This window comes from Diadema setosum, unplaced genomic scaffold (assembly GCF_964275005.1).
Source record: "Diadema setosum unplaced genomic scaffold, eeDiaSeto1 scaffold_29, whole genome shotgun sequence".
NCBI classification, from domain to species: domain Eukaryota; kingdom Metazoa; phylum Echinodermata; class Echinoidea; order Diadematoida; family Diadematidae; genus Diadema; species Diadema setosum.
In genome coordinates, this window is record NW_027307655.1 from 75,552 (window position 1) to 93,433 (window position 17,882).

A 17,882-nucleotide genomic window follows, 5' to 3' on the forward strand; every position below is an offset into this window, starting at 1 on the left:
AAGCAATCTAAAGCCGTCAATGTCAGGGAATAAGAATGCCAGTGTTCAGTCCCCGACACGGTCATTATAATGTGTTCGAAATGAAATAAAATGGAATCGAATAAAAAAGAAGTGCTTATTCGTAAAACAGACAAATGAAAGGAGAATAATAGGGAAGTTTTATCTGTCTCTCACCTTCGTAGCTAGGTATGGCATATGGTTAGGATTAAATGCCTAGTAACAACGGTCGAATTTTACGAATGTCTATGATTATTCCCTATTTCTTGACGTATCTCACGAAGAGCTAGACTAATGCAGTACCCAGCATTTGGGGGAAATATTGTTTCCCAATCAAAAGCTTTGCGATTTTAGAATTGAAATTCAACGATCTGGTGCACATTTGGGTGAAATATAAAAAAAAAAAAAAATTATAAGAAGTTGAATTGAAGACCGCTTCGTGCACATGCATACAACGTATACACGCAATTGTTCATATTTTTTTTTTTTTTTTTGGGGGGGGGGGGGGGGGGCTTCAAAAATAATCCCCTGTCCAAATATTAGGGGTTGGGGTGGGAGAGGACATGGAATGCCCTTATGTCTTGTTGTTGTATTGACAAGATGCATCCCATATACATCTACACCTCTTCCTGTTCCCGTAACCCGCGCGGAGCAATTTCTTTGCCTGTTTTGTATTGAAATTGTCTTGAAATTCCATATACTTTCCTGAAGAAAAAGAAAAAAACGCACTCGTATTAAATGCAAGCGCAAATACAAATACAAATTGTATTGATGTACTTTAATCTATTTTTCTCTCCTAAATTAGAGAACAATACTGAAGATCAAGAACGGTTTTAATGAAGGCATCAGGTTATCCATTTGCTTGTTTTAAAACTGGTTCCCTCACCCCTCATAAAACGGCTACCCATTTGCCTGTTATAAGGCTTTTTGCCATGTGTATTCATAACTTTATGAGTACCAATTTTGCTGGTGTTCAATTTGTGTGACATGAAAATAAGAGCGAATCCCTGTTTTTCATTATTGTTAGAAGTAGAGGGAAATGTCGAACCAAATAAGAAAATAACTTAATGATTTGGCATCTTAACCCGTATTGAATTCTAAAACAATGTGAAAAGGTTCCCTTATGCGGTCATTTCTCAATCCCTAACTTCTCGAACTCCACTAATCTTTTCAACAGAGTGGGACACTATTTGCCTCGTAATGGAATGTTAAGTTCTGAGTCACACTTACTGTCGCACAGGCCACCCCAAGACACTTACATCAATCTTGTACACGTCGTACTTTATTGGGCGTATATACCATCCTCAATGACGAGCTCATTATTAAAGTGATGAGGAATGAACTTTATTGATATCCTTGATTTGTGTGCGTGTGTGTGTGTGGGGGGGGGGGGGGAGTTAACATCTGAACGAGTCAAACCACCACTTCCAATGCAAATCCGTTTGTCAGCTATTACGCATATGATTACATAATTATTATTACATTATATCTGTTGATTTTAAGTTCTCGCCGGCTCTGAGAAGATAAACTTACGTATTCTAAAATTGCTTTCAAGTAATCTACACCACGTTGGTACATAAATACATGACAATAATAATCTAGGAGTACACTTATCTTCTGCAACGAGACCACAGAACACCGACGTGATGTATGTTAAAAACAGAACAAAGTCTTGTCTCCTATCCATAGCAAATAATTAGTACTGTTAAATTTGAAATAATCACATTTGGATCTAAAAGTCCGGCAAGTCTCTCACATGATCTCTTGATCACCACAATATCCCAAAAGGGGACGGTAGTCCCATCCAAATCTTGCAAAGTGAAACCAACAGTAGGAGCTGTTGTAGCTCAGAGAATAAGTCAACCATTCATCATCAATCACGATGTCCCTGATTTGAGATCCCTGGCTGCAGCGGTTATGTCCGGATAATAACCAAGGCCTATACCCTATCCTCATAATGCTCATTGAGAAGTTTCGCACATACGCATTCTTGAATATAGATGAAATTAATTCAGGTCTGTTCCAGTCGATCATTTTGAGACAGTTTTCTCTTGTAGAGAGGGATTGATAACGTGGCGCGGCCCCTCCCTATAAATCAACCGTGTGCTGACTAGTTTGTCAATATATCCCTGTTTCGCAGATCACGTGGCATACATTGTGTTGAAACTGTCAATTTTTATGGAGATGTCGCAGTCCAAGGTTAAATGAGAAATAATTTCGTCTGTTTGCTCATATATCATACACGCTGATCAACTACTGATCAAATCACGCACACCAAGACAATATGTATCATAGTACTAAAGTGTGATTTTATGTTTTTCTTTTGTTTTGTTTTTCTCCGCGATCAAAGGTCGACATAATTAGGAAGTTTATGAATACCTTTACCTATACATACTACGAATGGATGCATGCACGCTTAGTGAAGGGTGAAAAATCATCATGCAATGCATTAATTTTAAAATGGGGATTGATAAACATCGCTGAAAGTACCGATTCAAGTGTTTGCAATACTTTAGATAATCACAGTGTAGGCCTACTAGCACTGTACACGAATCAAGTTCTTATTCCTAAAGGGTTTACATAATCAAGATATTACAAATAACCTGGAAGGTAACCATAACAATTTTAATGTGATCCGTGCTTTCCGATACCATAAATATTCAGTCCTCATCAGTATCAGCATGCTGAATTAACCCTTGTAAAATGTCGTATTTGTATGATTGATTTTGCTCTGAAATCAATACGAATGGCTTTACATCACTAGGGATATTAGCTACCTCATTACTTTACTGTCTTGTTCGTAGGAACATAGTACGGCCCCGACGGAAGGGGGGGGGGATGCTTGCCCCTTCCACACTTTTTGCACAATATATAGGAGTATATAGGACTTTTTTGTTTGTTTGTTTTTGTTTTACCCCCGGATGTGGCACCGAAACAATGGGCGTTTCAAGGGCGCGCTGAATTACAGACTGCCTAACCGCTCAGTTATAACGGGGCTGGGAAAGTATGAAAAAGGTTTTTAACTCGTGTTCTTTATTTTTTTTTTCTACGGGGTGGGGGGGGGGGGATGAGGTCAGTTGACCCCCCCCCCAAAAAAAAAAAAAAGACAGATAGCCGCTATTACCAGGTGTCCGCTTAAACAAACTTGACTGTATGCAAGTGTTAAGTATTCTGCTTGACACGCACAATGCCTATACTTATAAGTTTGTTTCTGCATAACAATTTAATATGTAAGCAAGTGGAAGATTAATTTCAACATACTAATTTATACAGAACACATAGGGAGGTCTGATACTTATGCAGATAACTATAATGGGCATGTATTTAATGTACCTGATTATAAACTCATGAATGTTTATTATTATTATTATTATTACCATTATCATTATTATCATAACCGTAAATTCAACTCGAGTGACTGATTTTCATGCAGGATTTTATTGCCTTTCACCCCAAACCCCTGCCCCCTCCAAGCAGTGAGATTGGTCTAATCATGGACCCTATACTACACATGGACATTCATTGTATCGTTAATCAATTCACGTACCAATATATCTCAAAAAGCCGCGAAGACACTTTTTTTTAAATGCTTCCTGCTTCGGTCCCATCATCGTCGCCGCAAGCAAGCCGGGAAAAGAACACGGCGTAGATTCGAGAAATCTGAAAAAATACAATATGAGCAGAAGCAGGCAGCTTTTTTTTTTTTTTTTCAAAGAAAGGTAAAATTTTTTTGCAGAATGATTGTCATCTGTGATTTATTATTTTTTCACTCTTCCCCAGCTTATTCCAGAGCAAAAAGGGACGGTAATGGTAGAGAACACATTAAACTTGCCATGAGGCAAGGTTTTATGCGTGTGCAAAAATGTGCGAATCAGCAATCATTACCTATCTTTGACGTAAAATTTGCCATGTCGCTAGGGTATGCTGCTCCTGGTCATCTGTATTTATTCAAAGACAATTTCTGTCTCAAAAAGGCAAATCACCGAAACAAGATGAGGGAAATGGTTCTTTTGTTAGTGATGATGTACGATTGCACAATTGTCATTATCCAATCATCTGAAGGTACTCATCAAAATGCACATAATCAGGTGGCGGTGGTGATGATTGGATCAAAGAAAGTCTCCGTTACTACTCCATGTGTGTAGTAGGTCAATGTTATAATTGCATCAGTTCCTTGCACGTTTTTCGATCACAAACCCCAAGCATTTTTTGGTAAACAAGTGAAGCAAAATCAACATAAGCCAAACTCTCATCACGAAACACAGTTATCATCATTTCATTGTCAAGTTTAGTTATGTTGGGTATGCAAAGGTAGGTGGAAGATATTAGGTCTTTTTATCTATCCCTAACAGTATATATGCTGTATTGAACGTTTCCCGAATAGGAAAACTTATTCATGTCTCTGAAACAGAATCTCCCATATCCGTTATATTGATTTAGATAAGACTTGATTTGATTTGAATGCCGTTTATACTGAAGATGACTAACAAACAAATAAGTCCAAAACTTAAAAGTTCCAAATTAACCAAAAAAAAAAAAGTGTTGCGAAGATTCCAAATAAATTGTTTTCTCCCTAGCCACACCCCCTTTTAATTCCTTCATTTAAGTCACTGATACTTCGGGATTGTAATTCTGCTGATTCGATATAAAGGAAAGAGGCAAATAAATCACTGACGACACATTTATAGGCGCTGTACAGTAAAAAAAAAAAATAAATCTAATATTACAAACGCTGCGACATGCTTTAGGGTTTCTCCGTGTGTGTGTGTGTGTGTGTGTGTGTTTGCAACATTCATTAAATGATGTTTATTTATGATGTGTATTTCATTTAGTTTCGTTCCTTGAGATTTGATAAACCCACACAATCACATTATATTATATGAATATATTTATTCATTTATTTATTACCATTACTATTTTACTATAATGTAACTTGACATCGACATTTGGTCAACATAAGACTACAGCATGGAAACCTCTTTCATAATAGACAACACGAATCCTATCTGCATTGTATAGGATTTTTACAAAGTAAAGTTGTTCCGACTCAAACTGTGCTTATGTCTGAGAGTAATGCATTTGCATAATAGGGTAACTTTGTCTCCAATGTGAAGAGCTTGAACAAACTGGATTGTTGACACGTTCCCAAATATGTGCCCATTATAACCTTTTGAAGGGCACTTAACACTATTATCAAGATGATCTATGTGAAAATGATTTAAACTACATAGGGAATCAAGGAGTCCTGTACTGCTGCGAAATAGTCATTATTAAAACTGAACTTAAAAAGAATACTTCACATTTTCTTGGAACTGTAAGTCAATAATTGTTTGGTCCTAAGAATGAGGGACATGTAAAGAAAAAAAAATCAAAATGTGTTTGTTTGCTTGTTTGTTTGATCCTATTTTTTTTTCAGCGAAATGTCATACACAGATGAGATTTTTTTTTCTAGCAATATCACATATATATATAGATCTTTGCTAAACGGACTGCAATGTACATGATTCAAAGAAACAAACATAAACGTTATTATTAGCAAATATGCGCTCCCATATGTGGCCAGGCTAGAAAACCAAATTCTTCAAATGTACCATTACTAGGTCATGGCGAACATTTGTAAGCGAGTTTAGACAACTTGGTTTAATCCAATGTAAAATGAAACAAAATAAAGCACGCTTGTGCATTTAATGTTGCTTCAATAAATTAAACACAGAATGTTTATAACGGTATAAGCAGCGTCCCATTTTCATGGAACAATTAAATACAGTTATTGCAAATATCACACTTTGGTTGTGGGTACTACATGAAATGCCATTTGTGTAGTAATATTACGATATATTATTTTGAATTATGATTATAATAATCGAGATAATCATGGAGTTTTCCCCCGCTTAGACAATAAATTGACGGATCTTGAGATGCCCTCGCCTCCCGGAGTAGTTCACAAATTTTACAAACTATACTTCTCTTGTGATTTCCTCTTTTCCGTGAGAATGTGTAAAGTTGATAGTGCTTTAATAGTATTCACGTTTTGTTGAAGATCATGTGATTCATTTCTTTTTTAATATAAATGTTGTCATGTAAGCGTTATGAATATTACTTTGTATTTGTCTAAATGAAAATAAAGTTATTTGAATGGAATTGAATTGAATTGAATGAATCGGCGATAGGCGAAACCTTCTGTTTCCATTAAAAATCGCTAGTGTTATTAAAGCAACTGTTTCCTATTTGGAAGGACAGTGAGTTAACAACTTTTATTATTTTGCGTACTTGTTTTTGGATACAATACTTGCCTGAAACATTATGATAGGCCTCCCTGATTAACATGAGTGACAGTGATTTAATCATATTTTCTGAAAGAGCAAGTTTTCCTTACATTATGTTAAAGTTTGTGATCATAATATGAACAGGAGTTTGTGTTTTAAGCATTTTTTTTCTCGAACACTTTTTGGTGGAATAGTGTGATAAGGTGTTTAAAAAAGATAGATAATATTTTCATTTCTTAAAAAAAAACCCTGCCCATACTCTCCACCGTCAACTCCAATAATTTTGAAGAGATGCTACTGCATCGAAAGTGTGCATTAAGCATTAACATAATGTGCTAATATACCAAGCTAAATTGGATGAGCGTTCGTTATATCACAGTCAATGGAAATTACCTTTACTTGATAAGACTTTCGCCTGCTGGCTCTGCAGGATTCTTCAGATCGAGCGTTGTGAGAAGGACTCCCCACGAGCCGACGTAGTTGGCGCACGCCGATCTCAGAGAATGGGATCGTATATTGAGGAAAGTGAGTATTGTCCCAGGTCTCGGTTGAAGGTTCTCCCTTGTTGTTTCCGAATGTGAATTGCTTCCCTTATTCAGCGTAAGGTTTTTCCAGAGTCTCTGGCTAGGATGGAACACTTCTTCCAATTGATGTGGTGGTTTTCACTGGCCACGTGGTCACTGATGGCCGACTCGTGCATGTTGGAGGTGGATTCCTTTCTTTTTCCTCTTGTGTAGTAGGATGCACTAACTGTGTCTACCTCTAGTTTGTGTTCATTTTTTTCTGGTACCGAATTTTCTGTAGCTTCTTTCACAGTTACCACACGAAATCTGGTAAACTACCCCGCTTGGTCATCGATGGATCGTTTGTCTTTTGGGTGGACTAAGATGTTCTTGAGTTTCTTGTGTGGCCTGAATGCTGTGGAGATGTGGTATTTCTGGTAAATCCTTTGCAAGGCTTCCGAGTTACCCTTTACATATGGGATGGTTACCAATTAACTGCTCTGATCGGTTGGTTTGGTCTGTGAGCTCTTTTTGGTTTGATTATCCTCCCTTTTCCTTTTGGCGTTCTTGAAGGACCAGCCAGGGTATCCACATTTCCTGAGAGAGGACTGGATGTAATCTTCCTCTGCCTTCTGGTCTGCTTCCTCAGTGACGATGCTGTGTGCGCTGTCCCTGAGTGTGCGGATGACCCCTAATTTTCGGTGGAGTGGATGGTGGGATTTGAAATTCAGGTATTGTCCCGTGTGTGTCTTTTTCCTGTAGACGACCATCTTGATTGTGCCATCCGGTCTTTTGGTGATTTTGGTGTCCAGGAAAGGGATGGAATTATCAACCTCCAGCTCATGGATGAATTTGATACTGCCTGTGTCATCAACTTGGTCTAAGTGTGCCTTGAGTCTGTCGACTGGGTCCGCTTTTACGATGGCAAGGATGCCATCCACATAACGTTTCCAAACTCTAGGTTTGATGTCATCATGGGCGGAGGCGATGGCTTCTTCTTCCAAGTGAAGAGTTTGTTCGCAAAAACCGATAAGTCCATTTTTGAAGATTTTGAAGTACGGTCGCTGTTATAAAGTACAAAATAATACCTTTTAAACAATATGTTGGTCACTACATAGAGAGGTACAATTTTGAAGTAATGGTCAAAAGAAGCAAAAAATTCCTTATTATCCTCTTTATTTTTCTTGACCTTTAATCGCAAATATCTCCATTTGGCAAATATGGACTCATCGGTTTTTGCAAACAAACTCTTCAAGTATTCCATGTAGATGTTTGCGACAATGGGTGATACATGGCTGCCCATAGCTGCTCCATATTTCTGGCGGTATATCTTGCCGTCAAAGCTGAAGTACGTGGTCGACAAGATAAATTCGAGGAGCTTTATGATGTCGTCCAGTGAGAGATTGGTCCTCTTGTGTAGTTCGGAATCTTTCTGAAGTCTGTCCTTTACGATCTGAATAGATTGGTTGATTAGGGTGTTGGTGAAAAGGCTCACGACGTCGAACGAGACCAGAACTTCATGTTCCTCCAGTGTGATGTCCTTGAACTCTTCTGCCAAGTCCTTGGAATTAAATACATGGTGATCTGTCTTCCCTACCACCGATGACAATATGTCTGCTAATGACCTTGAGGTATTGTACCCGATAGATCCAATATAATCCACTGTGGAGCGGAGGGGGAAGCCTTTCCTGTGAGTCTTAGGAGTACAATACAGACGTGGTACATTCTTAGCCGTTGGATAGAGGTAGTCATACAGTTGGAAAGTGATCTTTTTGTGAGCTTTAAGCGGCTTAAGTAGCGCTATTAACTTCCGTTTGTAAGAGGAAGTGGGGTCACAAGATTAGCATCTTCCAACATGGAACTGTCCTTGTCTTTGTAGTCTTGAGCGTCCATGACCCCTGTAGCTTTCCCCTTATCTGCTGGAAGGATGGTAATTTCCTTATTGGAAGCTAGTTCTGTCAAGGATTTCTTTTCGTCTGCGCTGATGTTCGGCTGAGGAGGTCTTGTATTCTCAAGACATCGTTTCTCAAAAGGACGGCTTGGGGCTTCTTGAGAACTGCTGTGGCTTGTTCCGTCGCCACCACAAATTCCTCGATTGGCAGAGTTTCAGGCGCAACCGCAAAACTCAATCCTTTTGGTAGAACTGAGGTTTCTCCCTATGAGAGCTTGTGTTTATACTCACTTTCCTCAATATACCATTCCATTCTCTTAGATCGGCGTGCGCCAGCTACGTCGGCTCGTGGGAAGTCCTTCTCACAACGCTCGATCTGAAATAGCCTGCAGAGTCAGCAGGCGAAAGTCTTGTCAAGTAAAGGTAATTTCCATTGATTGTGATAAAACGAACGCTCATCCAGTTGATTTTCCAATCAGATGAACCTTTTCAGCTGCTAAATTACAGCTTAATCTAATAATCCCTATATTGTTGTTGCTCCATTGGTCAACACTTTTTTTTTTGTCAATGCATACAGCAGCTAGCATGGTTTGGTAAAGATTAACTGCTTGAATAGACCCTGTACTTTATAGCCAGTTTTCTCAGTTCACACTTCCCAGAGTGTATCCTTTGTTTTATTCAGATAAATAATCTGCTCTTAACTAAAAATCAATGTCTGGCGACTTTTTGACACTCTTTCCCTTAGAGCACACCAGGATGATCTAAGGAACCAGGTTCATTCATGTCATCTCAAAGCCTGGTAAATTTCTTTTCAGGAAATGTATGGTTTGATTGACTTTGACTGATATTTTTCATTTGACAAGGACTTAAAGCGTAAAAATACGGTAAAAACGCTATTTTCACAATAATTCTTGTTTTTCAAACCAATGATGTGCTTTTCTTATGGTACGTAGCATCTAATATCTGACCGTGTTCTAGATCTGACATATCATGAATATGTACCACAAAATTATAAGAACTTTATGAGCACGCATAATTACAGAGAACAATTTAAATATCAAAGCCCTAAACAGACGAACATCCGTGATGCTTTTATTTCTATCGCTGCTGCAAATTCTATTTTGTTGTCCCAACTATAATGTATACAAAAACTTGGTGTTCCACTGTATGTACATATCCTGCAAAAATTGTACGTCTGTTGGCTGTTCATCGGACGTAACATTCTTTTATGCAAGAAGATACTCAGTTTTCGTCACGGACGTGCGTCCGCTATTTACTAATAAAGATCGTAGCCCATCAAACGTTATTGGCGATATTATTCCGGGTCGTAATCAACTAAGATCTAGCCACACGATAATATGTATGTTTTGAGTTTATTTCCATCCCTTGACAAATGCGAACCGAAATCACATTTTATAAACGAACCTCCGAGAAAAAAAAACAAAAGCAAAAAAAAAAAACCAAAAAAAAAACCAAAAAAAAAACAAACAAACAAACAAACACGTAAGTGTTGTTTTAAATGTTATTGAGTGTGCACCATCTTGCTTTCGTGGCGAAGGTACATTTTACCTTTGGCTCTCTAGCCGAGTAGCTGCGTGTCATGTTTGGAGCGGACTGGGGCTTGTCTGCAGTTCTTGGACCATACGATTCACGGAAACCCAGGCAAATAGTTGAAATTTTCCCTGAAAATTCACCTCCTAATCCCTCTCTTAGCAATAGATATGTTGAAAGGGTGCCAAATTTCTTAAAATTTGCATTGACAATACCTTTTCAATTTCTGAGAGAGTTATCAAGGTTACGTACTCTCTGTCGATTAGGTACCCGTCCTGGAACATGACCCTAGTAGTAAAACGAACGTCCGTGACAATCTCAGGGAACGTCCGTGACGTATGCAATCCGACCGATAGGGATAACGTGTCTCGAAAGTGTCCTTTATTCTTTAAAGCTTTTAGCTCCAATAGCGACAAATTAAGTTTTACAAAGTAAACAATGAGCTTAGAGCAGTAGTTTCAGAATTTTTAAGGCCATATGTGATCATGATGAACGAGCAACTCAAAATTTACTCGCAATTTTAAGCTTGTTTTCCCTCTAATTAAAAAAAAAAAAGCTAAACACTGAAAACCATATAATTTGAAAATGGAATTTAAGGTAATCTGTAATTTCTGTGTATTTAAATTTCTTTCTGATGAGGTTTTGGAGACAATTTGCACTGTTATAGGTTCTGAAAGTTTCGCTCACGGACGTTTGGTCCGAAAATGGAAATTTCTGATAATTACAAATATATCACTGTACATTAAGTTAATATTACTTGAAAATATTACCAAATCACTAAGTGTTTCATACCGAAAAGTAAATAACGTTCAGCATTCAATTTACCTGTAATAACAAAAGGTAAACATTTTGCTCACGGATGTTCGTTGGTAGCAGAAGCCCATGATTACAAAGTAGGAAATAGAGGAACAGTGTCACTTTTTAGTGACAGATGTTCTCCGTGTATATCTTTTGAAAAAGGTAGATGCCATCTCAAACAGAACACATGCAGTTTTGGTCTCTATCACGGACGTTAGCTGTAATTGTCATAATATCTTATGCCTTAGTGCATTCGTATTTTTCTCTTCACAACGATTTTTCTCTCATTCCCTAAGTAGTCTCAACATGCTGCGACCAAAAATAACACACACACACACACACAAAAAAAAAAAACACACCAACAAACCAATCCGAAAAGTGCTACGCACTCACATTCAGAATAATTATATTGAAACAAAAAAGATGAAATGACGAAAGAAGTCTGTAATGGGCATAGATCAAGAAGAAAAGTTTCAAAAGGACTGGAAGCAGTTGAATGAAAATGAGAAAAAAAAACAGAGCAGGGATCGAGCTCCAACACACAGAGAAAAGAATTGCCAGTGCACTCCCGTTATACCGAATTCCTCTGGAAGAGCTTTTTTTTTTTTTTTTTTTTTTTTTTTTTGGTTTATTTTTGTTGTTCATCGAAACGTCGTAATAAGCGAACAAAAATAATGCAGTATACAATTATTGTCTGGTAAAAACAAGTAAATCCTGCGTTTATCATGACATGATGTTTTTTATACTCATCATTGAAAATCAATGTTAATTTGAATTCTGTCCCAGATTTTTTTTTTTTTAAGTTTACATTTAAGAGACAAAAAGATTGTCAGTTTGCTTGTGGTTTTGAGCTTACTTTGAAAACACATGTTTAAAAAAGCGATGATTTAGTAATAGGTTGAAGGTCGAACTTTGATACGCTCGCTCTTCCAAAGATTCGTTACTCCGAATGTCCAAAGGTTTGTTATTCCGAAAATGAAAAAAAAAAAAAGGTCCATAGTTAATTCAGGAGGTTTCTTATTACAATTGTTCTTACTCCGAAAGTTTGTTAATCCAAAAATCAAATATTAAGGCTCACTATTACCTCTTTATGTGCCACGTTCGCACCTCAGACTCAGTTGACGGCGTGCCAACTTCGCATATTCTGCTCAACAAACAAAGCCGCCAAGACCGATCGATAAACCGCTAATTACTGCTAATCCCGCGGCACAATGAAAGCGTTTCTCGTGCTTTTGTTCCTCTCATATACGGCTTGCATTCTATGTGGTGATCGACTATCAAGCGATGTTCCCAGCTAGATTTACTCGTACATTCTATGTTTCTGTCACGGTTTAATGTGCAAAAGTCATGCCTTTATAGTAATGTAGCAACTGGTCACTAAACGAAAAAATTGAAAATAGAGTCGGCATACAATTTATATCGAAACAAAGCTTGGCATTCCTCTTTTAACTTTGCCTACTATTACGCCCATCTTAACAGAAATTTGTAGAAGTTATACAAATTGGAAAAACAGAATTCTTTCTCAAAGCATGACTACCTTCGTGTCTCAGAATAACGTGGCACACAGGGGGTTTCCACCATGGCACATAAAGAGTTATTTAGGTCCGATCTTATAAAAGTGGAATGGGCCAGATATTCGTTAAAGGACACCTCCGGGTGATTTTCAGATTTTTACATTCAAACAACTATAAATTAGTGAAACTGAGGACAGAGTTTCAGAATTTATGATAATTAAGATGAAAAGTAAGAATACTTTCAAAATTTAAACAAATTGCGATGAACAAGGATGAATGCATGCAGAGTAACATAAGAATGCATGAGTTTGGGCTCAAGGAAGCAGAACGAAAGAACAAGGCATGCATAGATTATGCTCAGGTGAACTCGCAAGCAAGCGGTATTGTAATGGAAATTACACTGCTACATTTCGTAAATATGTGAGCCTCCTATGTCATCATCCTTGTTCAGTGTAAGGTTTTTCAGAGTATTGTTTCTCTGCTCAAGAACCATAATAAATTCCACAAATCTATACACGGAGTTGTTGATTTATGTACTACATGATGTGAAATTATGAAAATTGTCTTGAACGTCGCTTTAAGATGAAAACGATTACTATGATGTTTTTAAATCTGGAGGCTTTGGTTGTTTATTTGTTTCTCCACATTTGGATAAATGAACTTGCGAACCATATTGTATGATATCGAAGTCACAAACATCCATCCAAGTTATATGGACTTACTGTGTCTTGTTATGACAAAACTTCGTAGTATCGAACCTTATATCATTTGTTACTAATATGATAACGCGAATTTTCCTCAGTAACAGTGAGTAACGCAAGGAGCTAACACAGAGGGATTTCTTCCTATACACATTGAAACGTATTCGTTTGCCTACCCAGCTAAACTTTGTATTCCGATAACGGAACACATTTCTTTTGTTTTTCTATGTCAGTTCTTTGTCATATTTAGCTGTGAACATGTTCGTTATAAGCAAATTTTGCACTATAGACGTAGATATCAAATTGAGGACCTGAATCTTTACTTCGTGATTAAGAAATTTTTATAGATATATTCGTTCTCAAGGATTGACTACGTCACTGATATTACGCGTATGTTTGTACGTTCATTTACGAGAGAAGGAAAAGGTGTTTTCTTTGATTCCTCAGCATGGGAAGATAAGCAAGCTTTTATAAATGAGAATTGGTAATATTTATTTAAGATTTTGCTGAGGAGTTTGTTCTCTACATGAAATCGCTGTTTCTTGTGAATAAAATGCGTTTCCAACTCAAGAGAATTGCATTGTCCAATGTCTAGTTTGTTCCGAACGTCCATGAGCTATATGCGAACCTCCGTGACGAATATTATGCTATGTTTGTTGGGTGAAAGAGATTGCCTAGAATAGATGCATCCTTAAAAAAAAATACCTTATTATTGGGGAGTAAGGATTAAAATATGGGGCAGTGAAATGAGAGGTCGAAATATTGAGTTTCTGTAAAATGCGCGTAAATTGCAGAAAGTGTTTAGCGAAAGAGTAACATTTCAACAGAAATGACGAATTTGGTTAAATCATCAGTTGTGTACCATGTCGTACAGGTTAAGAGTACAAGCTTGATATTCTGCCAACACATACACATGTCCCTTAAGATATTTTATTACGATTTTGAACTGGATCAGATCGCTGCAAGCTATACTAAATGGTATTCAAATGTATGTGCAGTACTATTCCTCACGGACGTTTGCTGCTCTGGACACGGTAAACTTGGTGAACTTGTTCCTCTGGGAAAATCCTAGTATATTTGGGTTCATATCAAAACATGAATTATACACTCTCAGATTAGTTAAATTATTTGGAGAATTTCCTACTTTTTTTTTTTAAATCTTGCGTTGTTTTGGCTCAATTGTACATCGTTGAAAATTCTGACCCATATATATATATATATATCACTGATTATTTGTCTATCTAATAATAATAATGATAATAATAATAATAATAATAACAACAACAATAATAATAATAATGATAATAATAATAATACATTGCATTTGTAATGCACTTAATACAATGTTTCTAAGTGCACATGGAAAGGACGAAAGGAAAGATGAAAAATGAGGGAAAACAAACAGACCAAAATATAAGTAAGAATAACATGAAATAAATCGATGTGTACCAGTCATTAAATAAATACAATATTTGAATTACACTCAACACATTAACTTAGGGAAGCAATCGAAGTGCCTTAAATGATTGAGTATATGAATATAAGAACGACCCAAGTCCATGGAAGACCATTTCGAGTGAACTAAAAAAAAACTTCATATATTTTTTATTTGTCCAATAATAATTCTATTTAACTGTGATGGGAAGGCAACATTGTATATACAAATTAGAACATATATTATTATGACAATTAACATTTACATTAATTGTGGAGAGGCCATTTTGTGTGGTGGACTTGGGTCGTTCTTTGATTCATATACATGATTTTCTGCTATAGAGTTGAGAGAAGGATGAGAGAGGAAGCTATTATATGAATGTAAGAATGACCCAAGTCCTTCATTCTTACATTAATACAAAATCTAACTCATTCATTTCAGGCACTTTCGGGGGTAATTAAGATTGATCATTTATATACAAGATGAGTCCATGCTTAAGCTACGATTTCCCATGTCAAACTGAATTTGGCCAAAAATTGGACTTGGGTCGTTCTTATATTCAGGTCTTCGATTCTACTAATGGGGCTTGTCGTATATGAATGGGTACAAATTGTAGATTGTTCCAAAGCTAATGCCCCAGTCACACAGTGCTTAACGATGGGTTACGTCAACCGCTCACAGATACGGATGAGTGAACGCAGGGGGACGCTGCGTGGACGCAGGTATCCGCACGGACGTAAGTAGACGTAACTGTCCGTAACTCATCCGTAAAGAAACTCAAAATTACGGCGGCAAGGCTGTGAAATTTTAAAATGTTCAAAATTTCGCAGAGGGATTTTACGGATGCCGACTTACTCAAGCAACCGTGACCAAACGTAATTATCCGTAACTGAACGTAACTATCCGTTGACTGGACGCAGACCATCCGCAAAAAAAAAAAAAAAAAAAAAAAAAAAACCTCCCGTCCGTTTGCGTTCACGTTCACCGTAAGTATCCGAAAGTAACCGCAAGTTAATGTATCACAACACTCTCGTCCGCTTACGGAAATTTGCGGACAGTTATGGATGCTTCGGACGATAACGTCCTTCGACGTTTTCCGTTTTCCACTCGCATGGGAACACAGAGACTCGTGGGAAACCACACAATTCATGTTGCCAAGCCGCAGAGCATTTACCTGAAGGAATGTTACAGTCAGAGCGCTGGAGAGGCAGACCCGCATGATCAAATGAAGAGTTTGTTTGCAAAAACCGATGAGTCCATTTTTGAAGATTTTGAAGTACGGTCTCTGTCATAAAGTACAAAATGATACCTTTGAAATGATATATTGGTCACTACATATAAAGGTATATTTTTGAAGTTATGGTCAAAAGAAGCAAAAATTTTCTTATTATTCTCTTTGTTGTTCTTGGCCTTTAATCGCAAATATCTCCATTTGACAAATATGGACTTATCGGTTTTTGCAAACAAACTCTTCAAATTATGAAATTTCTCCCACAAATGGTCATTTTGGGTGGCACCCATATACTCATGACATCGGGTGACCCTTGGTGCTGAACTTTTTTCTTGCACTCCTTGACATATATATTTTTCGAAAGGCAATATTTTGGGTAGGAAATGGCGCGACAGCATTTCATTCACTTTTCTGGCCGGGGAAGGTTTGGGACAGCGATAACTACTGTATATAAAATGAGAACGAATTTAATATTTCTCTATAGTCTTACTCGCTTTGCGCTCCATGGAATGTGTATTACATCTTTTTTGTTGTTGTTGTTGTTGTTGTATACATTGTACTTGGGTGTGGGAGGGTGTTTGAAAGTCTTGATGTCTTTTTTTTTTTCAATGGAAATCTAATAAGCAATGCTTTATTATAAAAATCTCAGTAACATAACCCAATATAAGCCATGAATATGGCTGCACAAGGACAGCGTAACCACAGTTTTCTATTCCATGACTGTAAGTAACAATATTTTCTTACTCTAATGTTTAACTTATCGATCTATATTGTATTTATTTGTGGTAGAATTGTGTTATGTATTCTTTACATTTATGAAGCTTATTCATATTTGAGTTACACAAATAAAATCTAAACTTTAAGTTCAAAATTTCATATATCTTTTATTACTGTAAAGCAATTTAAAGGGATCGTATAGTTTTGGTTGAGGCCTAATTACAGGTTTCTAACATTTATTGGTGAGATAATGAGAAACCTCTTATGAAATATGAAAGAGCATGTAATTCTAGGAGGAATTAAACATTTATTTGATGAAAATTGGTTTTGAAATGGCTGAGATATCCAAAACAGAGCGATTCTAATAAAGTGTGGGACCCACACTTTATTACGATCGCTTTGTTTTACTTTGTTTTCGGATGTTTCAGTAATTCCAAACCTGATTTTCATCAAATAAACTTTGAATTCCTCTTAAAATGGTATGCTCTGTACTATATCATAAGTGTTTTCTTGGTATCTCGCAAAAAGTTAAAAGCCCAATTCTCATCTCCACCAATACTGTACTATCCCTTTAAACGATTACGATTTTTTTTTTTTCTCACAACTCGTACGTATTTCAATTTCAGTTTTCCCCAGTGTACAATGTAAGACTGTCCAATATGTGATAACATTGCTGTCATAATACACTGCCTTAGCAGGGATCGTCACAGGAAACCATACTGTACATAATTCTTCATAACAATCTGTAACTATCCGTAACTATCCGAAAATATCCGAAACTTTCCGCAAGTGTTCAGAAATATTATGTGCCAATTCGTAAGAATATCCGCAAGTGGACGCAAGTATTCACATCTGGTCATATTTGTCCGTATCGCCCGCACCCCCCCCCCCCCCGTATGTTTTGTACAAATTTTCTGGTGACGGCAAAAGACCCGCGGGAATCCGCAGAAAAAAAAAAATGACTTTTTTTGGGGGGACGTGACGCCGGACGCAGAGCATTATGTAACTGGGGCCTTTAATAGGTGCGATAGCCGCGAATGAGCGTTCTCCGTAGCGTGTCTTAGTGCGAAGTCCGGGTAACAATTATAAATGGGCAGTAGTGTGGGAGCGCAGACGTCTAGATGCAGCAGAAGTTGAAGAGGATCGGAGAGAGATTAGGTTCTGTAGGTATGAAGGGGGTTGGTTATGGATAGCTTAGTAGACAAGGAGAAGAACTTTGAAGATAACACGTTCCTTTTTTGGCAACCAATGAAGTGACTGGATGATTGGGGTAATGTG

The 17,882-nt window shown here is 37.2% G+C and overlaps 2 protein-coding genes across 2 annotated transcripts in view; both read right to left on the reverse strand.

The window, feature by feature from the left end:
• LOC140245759 (NLR family CARD domain-containing protein 4-like) overlaps nt 1-6,963 on the reverse strand; it is a gene marked incomplete at its 3' end in the record, with an annotated part of 76,157 nt that extends 69,194 nt beyond the window's left edge. Inside the window, exon 1 of the mRNA XM_072325284.1 lies at nt 6,930-6,963. Within this exon, the coding sequence (XP_072181385.1) occupies nt 6,930-6,963 (34 nt within the window). The remainder of the gene's footprint in view (nt 1-6,929) is intronic.
• Nucleotides 6,964-7,257: 294 nt separating this feature from the next.
• The window catches only part of LOC140245751 (uncharacterized), a 94,609-nt gene continuing 83,984 nt past the window's right edge, over nt 7,258-17,882 (reverse strand). The window contains exons 14-15 of the mRNA XM_072325276.1: nt 8,015-8,454; nt 7,258-7,763 (exon numbers count right to left, since the gene is read on the reverse strand). Coding sequence (XP_072181377.1) covers nt 7,258-7,763; nt 8,015-8,454 — 946 coding nt within the window. The remainder of the gene's footprint in view (nt 7,764-8,014; nt 8,455-17,882) is intronic.